The sequence below is a fragment of the Austrofundulus limnaeus genome, unplaced genomic scaffold (genome assembly GCF_001266775.1).
Source record: "Austrofundulus limnaeus strain Quisiro unplaced genomic scaffold, Austrofundulus_limnaeus-1.0 Scaffold106, whole genome shotgun sequence".
Lineage (NCBI taxonomy): Eukaryota > Metazoa > Chordata > Actinopteri > Cyprinodontiformes > Rivulidae > Austrofundulus > Austrofundulus limnaeus.
Window position 1 is genome coordinate 265377 of NW_013952508.1, and position 12077 is coordinate 277453.

Consider the following 12077-nt stretch of genomic DNA (forward strand, 5'->3'; position numbering starts at 1 on the left):
TGGCGTTAGCATCAGAGAGGCTAGGACTAGCATGGATAAGCTGGCGTTAGCATCAGAGAGGCTAGCGACTAGCATGGATAAAGGGCTCAACACACGGGCAGCGACAAACTACAGCGATTAACGGCTGTCATCGCAGCCAGGGTGAAATCCCGACACACGGGACGCGATAGCGATCGCAGCGTTGCGAATCGCGCTCTCAGGTCACTTGTCTTCATGAAATTTGATTGGTTCTTGACTCTGAAGGCGGGTGTGCATTACGGACGTGTAAACTAAACAAATCTTGCTATGCTAATGATAATGAAAAACAAACACACATCAAGATACAATTTTATGAGGAAAAACTTACCATAAACTTCACCCTGGTGCCAATAAATTCCCACAAAGCTTTTRAGTAATCACTTGGTGAAAGTGTTAGCTAACCGCAGTGTGTAGCATACTCTTCTCTCATTGGTCAGTCAATGAAACCCTCGCTGATTGGTTGTATGCTAAGCGACAGCGACAAAAGTTGAACATTTTTCAACTTTCATATGTCGCGTCGCAAGCTCGCGTATGCACGTGTACATGTACGAGCGCGAAATTTCACATGCACWYTTTTCGCCYGTCGCTTYGCTGGAGGAGGGCAAGCGATTGTCGCCTCACCGCACAGGCTCCATAGGAAATGAATGGAGAGCGAGCGACATCGCCTCCCGTGTGTCGAGCCCTTAAGGTGGCGTTAGCATCAGAGAGGCTAGTGACCAGCATGGATAAGCTGGCGTTAGCATCAGAGAGGCTAGCAACTAGCGTGGATAAGCTGGCTCCTTCTAATTTGCCAGCGTCGGCCTCTCAGTTAGCGCAGACAGCTGCTCAGTTTTTGGTGCTGGCCTTTCATTATTCAGATCAATAGCTGGCTTAGAAATAAATACGACCTCCTGCAAAAGCAGAATTTCTTTTAAAAATTATAGGTTGAAACTATAAATGGAAACAAGTTCCTCATCCCTCTCTGCTGCTAAAGCCTAAATATTGCTTTTATCCAAGTCACTACAATTTGCTTTAAAGTGTTAGTTTCTAAATCTAGTGTTGATTACTGACCACGATTTTTAATTTTTCATAAACAGATTCTCACAGAATTTTTGTCAACAGATTCTAATACAGTCACTATTAAACTTTGTTCAATAGCAGCAAATTACAAGCCCTTGCAGTAATCAGTGTGTGACTACTTAAACACCTGTGACTGAACGAGGTCAAAGGCTGCTGATTTCATCAGGAGCGGCGATGCTGGGAAAAATGCCTGCAGGGGAATGGGACTCATACAAGACCCCCATCCAAAATCAATTACCAGTTTGCTTGCTCAAGCTTCCCTGGAGCCTCTGAAGTGAGACATTTCTATTCAGCAATCCCAGTCCGACTGCCTCGAGGTCCAATCACTCAACTGTCCACGGCTGASGAGGGTGTTGTTAACCAGATTTAAGAAAGAGGTGTTTTTGAGCAGCCTTTCTAACCCTCATAAGGTTGCGTTCTCTTCTGAAAGCTTTGCTGGTTTTCTTCCAAAAGTTGTCGTGGAAAACTTGGAACTTAAAAGAACTAGAATCCTATCCAGATATATTGCATGTTGTCTATAAAGTCTCACAATTTACTCTCTTGTCTCAACACCTTGTCAGCTTTGACGCAGGGCACCCTTTCACTCTCATTAACACACACCAACACAACCTGCTGTGTCTTCCTATTAGACACCTTTATTTCTGTTCCTGACCTCTCTTTGCTCTTTTGCATCCCCCATCCTGTCCAGTCCCCTTCAGTGCACACACCTCTGCAGAAAATCTAAACCTTCTCTATTTGTCACTTTCCTCTTTGTTTTCTTCTTACTGGCTTTTTATTGGAGGTCTGAGTGCTGGTATGGTCATATTTTCTTCTTTGAATGATGTGGCAGATGTTTTCATTTTTCATGTTTTACTTTCATGTTTGTTACCTCCTGATTGGCTGCTGTGAGCTCCTCCTCCAAGGCAGACACCCTCTCCAGCGACACTCGTAGCCTCTCCCTTACCTGTAAAACAACAAAAACAAAATACTCACTGGTAGTGGATTGAATTACGCTTTTATGTGGTTTTCAGAGTTGCACTATGTTGCTTTTAAAGTTGCACTATGTTGCCTCGTCCAATTTTACCTGAAGGTTTGTTTGTTTTTTTAAGTATAAATGGATCCAAATTGGCAGCTCAAGAGAGAATTCCTACCTTTGAACATCATAATTTTGAACAGACTCATAATGATGGCTCTTAGAGATGAGATGAATGGATAAGGGTGGTTCTATTAGAGATCTGGGTTTGTGCCATGACATCACTCATGCTCTGCTGGTGTAAAACCTACCTTCTCATCAAGTGCTTTGTGGTGCTCAAACAAGGACTTGAGAGCTTTGAGGACTTCAACCTCACTGGAGACCCCTGAGGGAGACTGAGCCTGTCGCTTGACCACCGTCATCCGAAGGGACCGCTCGTGTCTGGACACCAGGCATTCCAGGTGCTCCAGAAGTAACTGGAAAAAACGAATTGCAAAGCCAACAATGAAACAAAGAAAATGCTCCAAACAGCTGGATGGAAATGTAAATATCCAACTAAATGTAACATCTGACTTTTTCTTTCTCTTTGGAACAAAGACAAATGCTTTAGAAAAAATAAATGTAAACCAAAATATTCAGTTTACTCGTGTTCACTGGAAAAAGAGAAAAACAACACTAAAGTTTTGGCAACAGCTTTATATTTAAGAAACTTTGCATAACACGCTTTTTTTCCCCGTGTTGTCACATAACTGGCATATTTTCATTTGAATTGGTTCAGCCAAAGCGAAACAGGAAGCGACATCAAAGGGGAACTATTTAAAGGGGACCTATTATGCAAAATTCACTTTTTAAAGGTTTTTTTTACTCAACTTTGGGTATGTACTTCTTAAAAAACAGTTCTAGGATCAAAAAAATGCACCCAGGGGCATATTTACTGTAAGTAAATGTATTTTTATGTATTTTAATGACAAGTTTTATACTTCCATCATTTTGTGATGTCACAAGCCGTACGACAACCCACCGGAACCTGTGTTCAGCCCCTCAACTAGCAACCCCCAGGTGAAGCTCCACCTCCTCAGTATAAAAAACTGTCACGGTTGTTGTTGTGCAATGCGCAGCTCATTTCACAACAAGCCTCCAATAGGGCAACGGGTAGAGTGTTGGACCAAAGAGTGGGAGACCAGGGTTAGACACTGGCATGGACACAATTTAATTATTTATTTTCATTCGTTATGAACACGTTTTCTCATGTACCTCTATTGTTTAGCTTATTAAAGCCTTGTTAAAMCCTATTTGTTCGAGTTTCTGAGGTATTTTGACCGCTGCTGCTCCCTGCTCTGGTAACAGCATGCAGAGTGAGCACAGAGAAGAGGAGGGGGAGAAAAAGAAGCTGCGACCACGACTCTGCCTCTGGATCTCACAGGGTCTCATATGGTTGTACAACGGAGCTTCTGCTATCATTAGCCATGCTAACATAAATGCTGGCTTTGGAGGGCGGAGTTATTGTCAACAGATTTTGGGAGGGCGTTACCAACAGAGCTCATTAACATAAACAGCTCTTCTGAACGGAAGTCAGAGCAGGCAGAACTAGAAAATGAGAAATTTTATTATCTGAGAATTATTTTGTGCATTAAATTGAATGAACATGGTCTGGATAGCCCACAGAGATACCATAAAAATTTCTAGGAGCCATAATCGGTCTCCTTTAAGAAAGAAAACTCCTTGGTTTTGGTTTGTTAAAACAATATTATTTGACTCTTCTTTATGTCTCTGATAGAAACTCAAAATAATCTAAAGAAACAGATTCTTCTCTACGGTCTGTGTGTTTATCTATTGTAGAAACGTTCTGTTTGCATACAGATATTCCCCTTTGACATCACTTCCTGTTACTTCACATGCCAATATAACAACAAATGTTCACCTCAGTGGCGTGAAATTTCTTTTGCAATATTTTGTCAATGTTATCTTTCAAAAAATGAATTCATATTCATTACAAAAAAATTGATGCCACAGGCACTTTAACATGCATAAAATTAGGTGAGGGAGAATGTTGTTATTTTAGAAAATGTTTTATAATGACCTACAGCGGGTAAAATAAGTATTGAACATGTCACCATTTTTCTCAGTAAATATATTACTAGAGGTGCTAATGACATGAAATTTTCACCAGATGTTGGTAACAACCCAAGTGATCCATACATACAAAGAAATCAAACCATAAATGTCCAGAAATGAAGTTATTTGTAATAATGTGGAATGGCACAGGGAAAAAAGTATTGAACACATGAAGAAAGGGAGGTGTAAAAAGGCATGGAAAGCCAAGACACCAGCTGAACTCTCTCAGTAATTAGAAAGCAAGCCTGCCCCTTGTCAGTGCAAGTTAATATCAGCTGGTTCAGTCCCAAATGATGGCCAGGTATCACACAAGAACCATCTGATGATGGGTAAAAGTAAAGAGCTCTCTCAGGACCTTCACAACCTTATTGTTGCAAAGCATAATGATGGCATCGGTTACAGAAGAATGTCTAAACTTCTGAAGGTTCCAGTGAGCACTGTTGGAGCCATAATTCAGAAGTGGAAAGAACATCATTTCACCATAAACCGACCACGACCAGGTGCTCCTCACAAGATTTCTGACAGAGGAGTGAAAAGAATTATCAGAAGAGTTGTCCAAGAGCCAAGGACCACTTGTGGAGAGCTTCAGAAAGACCTGGAATTAGCAGGTACGATTGTTTCAAAGAAAACAATAAGTAATGCACTGAACCACCATGGCCTGTATGCACGCTCACCACGCAAGACTCCACTGCTGAAGAAACAGCATGTTGAAGCTCCTTTAAAGTTTGCTGCACAACATTTAAACAAGCCTGTGTAATACGGGGAGAATATAGTCTGGTCAGATGAGACCAACATTGAACTGTTTGGATGCCAGAATACACATCATGTTTGGAGGTCAAATGGCACTGCACATCAGCCCAAAAACACCATACCAACAGTGAAGTTTGGAGGTGGGAACATCATGGTGTGGGGCTGTTTTTCAGCATATGGTACTGGCAAACTTCAAATAATTGAAGGAAGGATGAGTGGAAAAATGTACAGAGACATTCTTGATAAAAATCTGCTTCCATCTACCAGGATGATGAAGATGAAACGTGGCTGGACATTTCAGCAAGACAATGAGCCCAAACACAAAGCCAAGGAAARTCTCAGTTGGTTTCAGAGAAAGAAACTAAAGCTGCTGGAATGGCCCAGCCAATCACCTGACCTGAATCCAACAGAAAATCTATGGAAAGAACTAAAGATCAGAGTTCATAGAAGAGGTCCACGAAACCTTCAAGATTTGAAGACTGTTTGTGTGGAAGAATGGGCCAAAATCACACCTGAGCAATGCATGCCACTAGTTTCTCCATGCAGGAGGTGTCTTGAAGCTGTCATTGACAACAAAGGCTTTTGTACAAAGTATTAGATAAATTTCAGTAAGTGTGTTCAATACTTTTTCCCTGTGCCATTCCACATTATTACAAATAACTTCATTTCTGGACATTTATTGTTTGATTTCTTTGTATGTATGGATCACTTGGGTTGTTACCAACATCTGATGAAAATTTCATGTCATTAGCACCTCTAGTAATATATTTACTGAGAAAAATGGTGACGTGTTCAATACTTATTTTATCCGCTGTATCACCAAAGAAATAGTCTGATTATATCTGCATACAAAAGAGAAAAAAAATGATTATAATTTTTGTAAAAAGCCGTTTTACAAAAATATTCCAGACTGATTAGATTGGTAAAAATCTTGGTGCAGCTAAAATCAGTGAGCCGTAGTATCATAAAATATCAATAATAGCAATAATTGTGTTCACACTGTGCCACTCATACAATGTAAAAACACACAGATGTGGGGTTTGAACTTGGCATGACTTACAATCTGAAATCAGTGTTTTTATTCGAGTGTGACAGCCCGAAGGACAGAATCCAACAAGGGCTTCCAGAGAAAAATAAAAACATTAGTTTGGCTTTTTTTGTTTGCAACAATAACAGGCTGAAAATGACAGCAATGTTAGCAACACTGCCACACATTGTACATTATAATTTAGTGTTGCATGAGTAAAAAAAAAACCGTACTACAAACTTTATGTATTGATGCAGCCATGCACTTGTCCTTCAGTTGGGCTTTGGACTGAAATCCTCAGTATTGTAACTCCACAAACCCCTCTTTCACATATTGTGTGTTGGATTATTTCTTAGTGATAAAAATGCAACCAAGTACTGTACATTTTGTTTCTATTACATGTAGCCAAATCAGCATTTCCCCCCCACAGTTCTCTTTATTCTAGATCAGGGGTTCTCAACTGTTTTGGGTCTGGGGACCACTTACAATGGGAAAAAAGATTCCAGGGACCCCCTCATGACCCCCATGCTGTTTTAAAAGATAATTTACTCTCATTTCAACCCTGAAATGCCACGCGGATATGTATTTTTTTGTTTAAACTGTTATGCTTGTTTTATTAGTTCATTGTTCTCCATGCAAATTTTAAAAATTAAAAACAAATTAACAATTTAGTGAATTTTTTTGAGGACCCCCAAGATAACTCTCATGGACCCCTGAGTGCCCTGGGACCCCAGTTTGAGAATCTCTGTTCTAGATGCTTTGTGTCACTGCCTGGTGACTGTTCTGCATCAAACAGAAATGATGAGAGTATCTAGTTGCGCTACTACATATAAAAAAGTCCCTTTAACAGAACACTAAGTGCCGTGTCTTCTCTGTGAGGCTCTGAGAGCTCCGTCAGCAGCGGTCCGGTCTATGTATATTCCTGCGCACTCGACAAAACCAACCCAGCTGAATCATTCAGGAAGGGAGTGTTTACGTTGCCCTTTCCTCCAGAATTAGAACAGACAGCAGTCGAATCCTGTTCACTGAACATTATTGGGCTTTTTTTTAAAATGGCTCCTTTTCTCGTCGAGTAAAAATGCTGGTGCGTTTTTCACTTCTGATGCTTCGCCAACAAAGTTGACTTGTGTCTCCGCAGACATCACAACAGCACCCCAGTCCACCGTTTGCCCGAACATGCTTTCTCAGATTTAATTATAGAATGAAAAACACCTTCCGTGACAAACCAGGCTTAATTAAGGCTTGCTTAGTAATTGCTCTTTAGAGGAATTGAGGCGATAATAAAAGGGAAAGTGCGAAAATGACTTTCAGTTGTTTTTTTTTTCTTTTTTTGCACCTTGCCACTTGCTTTTCTGGATTGCTCAGTGAAAATCAGCCAGACCAAGATAATGAAAACTGTAAATCCACACTTAATTAGCGAACGCAGAAGTAACAGTCTTATCTGGTGACAGCAGAGTGTGCTTACAGGTTTTTAAAACAGGAAATATTTTTGAAGATTTCAGCTTAAATTGAGTTGATTTGCTCGTGTTTTTAAGTTGTTTTTATCCCCCCGAGAGAGTCTTTGAAGTGGACACTGCAGGGCATCGCTGCCATTTGGACTAAGCTATGCTAGTGGGCAGCCATCCATGTTAAGTAAATGGGAACATTTTCAGGCAGAATGTGAAGAGCTAATGAGCTATGACTTGGTAAAGAAAAAAAAACAGAGAGTTTGCATGATTGCTTCGGTACTTGTGGAGCCTTACAGCAAACTTCAGCTCTCACAGGGTGCTGGTTATCAGAGTGTGCAGCAGGAATTCTGGTTTGTAGGTGAAACATTTTACAAAACTACTCACAGTACAAAACAAAACAAAACAAAACAAAACGGTTTAATATTGCATAAATGAAAAAGTGACCATCAAAGGTAAAGTAGCTCAGTAAATGTAAAGACGTGGATACCCTGGTGTTGTTCCGTTCAGCTTTGAGTTCCGAGATCTCCTCCTCCTTCTCCAGCAGCTGCTCCCTGCAGGCGTTCAGCTCCTTGGTCAGTGCAGCAAACTCCTGGGTTAAACCAAAGTGAAAAGAAAGAGAGGATCATGGTTAGCGTCACACAAAAAAAAAAAAAAAAAAAACCTGCAGCAACCCTGAGGTTCGGTGATGCAATGCGCCATGAAGCAGGAATTTAACTGTTTTTTGTTTTACTGGAAGCTGGCTGGGTATTGAGAAACAATGAAATCAAATCAATGCATAACATAATGACTGGTGCAGAACTTTAAATACAGTCAACAATATCAGCGTTTGAAAACTGTCACGGTTGATATTTATTTAACGGCACACACTTTCCAAACTCAGAACACTTTTTTGATCCACAGACTCACAAAGGAGATTGTGGCAGAATACTTAGATTAGATATTTTAAAATTAAAATAGGTCTGTAAGAAAAACATGATCAATAACTGGAAATAACTGGGAAAAGCTTTGCAGTAAACAAGTAGATTATCTTTTAATAATCTTTATTAAAAGACTCCATTCAGTCTGCTCAGTCTGTCAGTCAGGCAGGGCCTGTGAGCTTGAGGACTTGGGTCTTATCAGAAGCAAAACAAAAACAAACAGAAGGGGTTCTCTGCAGACTCAAAGTAGGCATTTCTCAAGCGTAAACACTGATTGGCTAGTTGTATTTGCGCTGTTTAAAAAACAACATTTAGCCCTCACTATTTTTAAATAGCTCAATAAAAATAAATAAATAAACAAATAAATAAATAAATAAATAAATAAATAAATAAATAAGACCACCACCGACTGACTGTGCTCATATTTTGAAATGTAACCAGAGCTTCTTTGTCAAGTAAAGCAGAAATAATGAAAGAAGGTGGCGTCTTCGTTTAAAAGTTTAATAAAATATGTCTAACATAATCTGCTGACTGTGATTTTTCCCAAGCCTTCTGATGACCTCGGTTACATCAGCATGTTCGCAAAACTAAATAAATAAATGAAAGGCCGATGTCAGAAAAGTAGGCTAATGATTTGAAGAAACGCCTAAGCAATGATCATCCAATCAGGTGTGTCCCTTGAGTAACACCCTTTTTTATTCCATCCAATCAGGTGTGTTCCCTTTTTTTTGCTTGTCCATCAGCTGTGTCCCTTGAGTAACACCCCCTTTTCTCTGTCCAATGAGGTGTGTTCCCTTCTTTGCTCATCCAATCAGGTGTGTCCTTTCAAAAAGCTTTCCTTTGGAAACACCTACTCATCTGCAGAGATACCTACTTGAAAACAAACCCTCTCAGCAGCTGTTTGCTCAAATAGAATGAATCCCACTCCTAAAGTCACATGTACACAAAGCTCACTTCCTGGTCACGCCCCTGGGGGCGGTACCTTTTACATCAGACATTGGAATCTTAAACAAGCTTTGTTTATCCAGTGATAGAAACATACTGACTCTGTTTCTTAAACTCAGTTAATAACACACAAAATCCCCTTCTGGTCAGTGTAATTCTAGCTTATTTGGTGTGTGATCTCAGAATTTACTTGGTGAGTCCACAAAACGCTGCAAAGCAACAACATTAGCAACAATGGAAATAATGTAAAAAACTAACAAGAATTCACTGATTTCATTAGCTGATTAACAGGAAGTCTAAGCCAAAAATCTGAATAATCATCTTGCTGTGTGAACCTGCCATCATTTAAGTCAAAGTTTAGTGTGCAGCACTTAAGTTTTCATTTTGTCAGCCGCCTCCTCCTTTTCTTCCAGGAGGCTTTTCACAGACAAGCTGGGAGGTGTAATTTCCCCAGATTGTCCTTGGACAATCTCCGGTTTCCTCGCAGTTCATAGAAAGTTAATCATTAAAATTTGATTTGCTTTTAAGAAGAATATTTCCTGAAGAAAACAAAAACAACATAACAAATATCTATCTTTTTTGCACGTCTGATTTTTTTTTAGTTTTTTTTCACAAACCAAACAAGCAATCCATCAACAATCTAACTATTTTTTTCTAAGATCAAAAAAAAAAAATGACAAGATCATCAATTGTGTAGTGTCAAAAAATAAAATGTTACAACTGACAGTAAAATGATAAATTTATTTTCAGGAGCACTCAGCTGAGAAGTGATCCGAGCACACATTGTGATTCAGAATCTGTCAACAATCTGTCCTTCAGGAGTCTGAGACAATAACTCAAGCAGACTCCAGGGAGGGTGGRGCTTTTCTGTCTTATTGTTCCAGCAGCGGAACAAATCCTCAGATCCTATAGAGCCGCAGCATCTCTTGATGAAAGTTTCTTTTAACCTGCAAAAAGCCAAGTGAACCCTTGATGGAAAACAAGACTCGTGGGTCAACAAGTAAACACATCTGTAGTCGAGGAGGACCTGAGGTTCACTGCGGTGTAAAATATTTACAGCACCAAGTGATGATCTAAATTGATTTATTCATAATGACTCTTTGGTTTTTGCCGTACATGTGTTAAGAAGATGACTCATTCTTGAGATTCATACTTGTTTCCAATTCAGCTGTAAACAACAGATCCAAAAATGCCACAAAATAAAAATAAAAATAGATCAAAATGAGTTAATGTAAAAAATAGTTAAACAAAGAGTTTACCTTAAAATATATTCTTGTTTATATGGGTTATAGTTAAGTTATTGTTTTAAAAAAATGTTGTTTTATGACTCATTGTGTTTGTTTACTTCGGGTATGCACTCAATGTGCACTACTGTGTGTGTACATTGAGTTCAGACCCATAATTCAGAACTACCAATTGCTATATCTGGTAAAAATCCAACACAACTGGAATGCAACAAATTACTAATCAGGACATCATATTGAAAAATAAACGTGTGATAAACTTGACATCCTTACACAATCAACAAAAAATAAAAGGTTAACAGCAGCCAGGCACTGAGGCACAATCGCCTCATTACTACAACTATCAAGCACGGCAGCAGAGGTGTGGTGATTTGGGCTTGTTTTCCACAGAGCCTTAGCATTTTCACTGTCTTTTTAACAGTTATTTGCTCTCAGTCATTTAATAATTCCATTTTTTTTACCAAATACAACGTAAACTTCAAAGAGAAACATGTAATAACTTTACTTGAACTTCAATCTGCTTTTGTATGGTCCAGCAACAAACAAATCCAGGTCAAAGTGCTGCTGTTMCGCTCCAAACACAAATATAAACTTATTGTTGACAAGGTCGAAAAGCTAAGGGTTAAACTGTCGGAACAAATGAGCTTATTAGAAGTACAGCAAGTGCCTGCTCAGTTAATGACAAGTTTATCTATGAAGGAGGCTAAGGTCAACCAGGACTGAGCTTTTACCATAGAAACAGGCGATAGGGTGGATGGGGGTGGAGGTGGTTGGCGTGGTAACAGAGGCATCTCTGTAGGGAACTGACCCACAATGTAGACAATAAAACAAAAACTAATTAAGATAATAATTATTCATTTTTACCTATTTCTTTTTAAAGATTACCACCATTGATATGCAGGATATGAAATATGAGAAAGGGATTTTCAGTCTAATGCAATTTTCAACAACCTTGAAGATTTACTTTTTAATGAAGCCTGGTTGTTGTTGCATTTGTTTTCTGCCTCCCAGCATTCCTCAAACTTGTAAATGTGCGCAGCAGGTCAGATGCAAAAGAAGAAGCTTAGAGCTCCTAAATCCTCCTCCCAGAGGAGTGCAGCTAATCACAGTCACCTCCTCTTAAAAAAAATCTGCAATTTGCACGGTTTGGTTTTAGTGCATGTCGGACCCAGGAACCCCTGCTGGTGCTCGGACAGCCTGGGCTTTCTCAGCATCAGACTGCAGTATACATCTCTGCAGCTCATCGTTAAAGCAGCCGTCTCAGGGCAATCCTTTATCAGAGTCAGGCTGAATAAAAAGGCTCCGACCTCCTGGGCAAGGAAATGTTTCCAAGACTGCTTCTTCCCTGAGGGCAGACTGTCAGGACATTTGACAGACTAACATTTCACACACCGTTTAGGCTTCTAAACAAGTACAAATGATATTGGATACATGAAACAAAAGCTTCATAATCTTAAAGGGATCCCCGATTAGTTGTAACATTAGACTTAAATGATAAACATATATTTTAACTGTAAAATAAAGACTGTAAAAAACTGTAGGATGTTCAGTTTTTATAATTTTTAAACTAAAAGCTTAAAAATATATTACAAGGACTGGGCC

At 39.4% G+C, this 12077-nt stretch overlaps 1 protein-coding gene across 1 annotated transcript in view; it reads right to left on the minus strand.

The window, feature by feature from the left end:
• Positions 1-12077, minus strand: part of ppfia2 (PTPRF interacting protein alpha 2) — a gene marked incomplete at its 5' end in the record, with an annotated part of 144693 nt that overhangs the window by 36764 nt on the left and 95852 nt on the right. Inside the window, 3 exon segments of the mRNA XM_014013789.1 lie at positions 1946-2020; positions 2341-2505; positions 7857-7958. Of these exon segments, the coding sequence (XP_013869243.1) occupies positions 1946-2020; positions 2341-2505; positions 7857-7958 (342 nt within the window).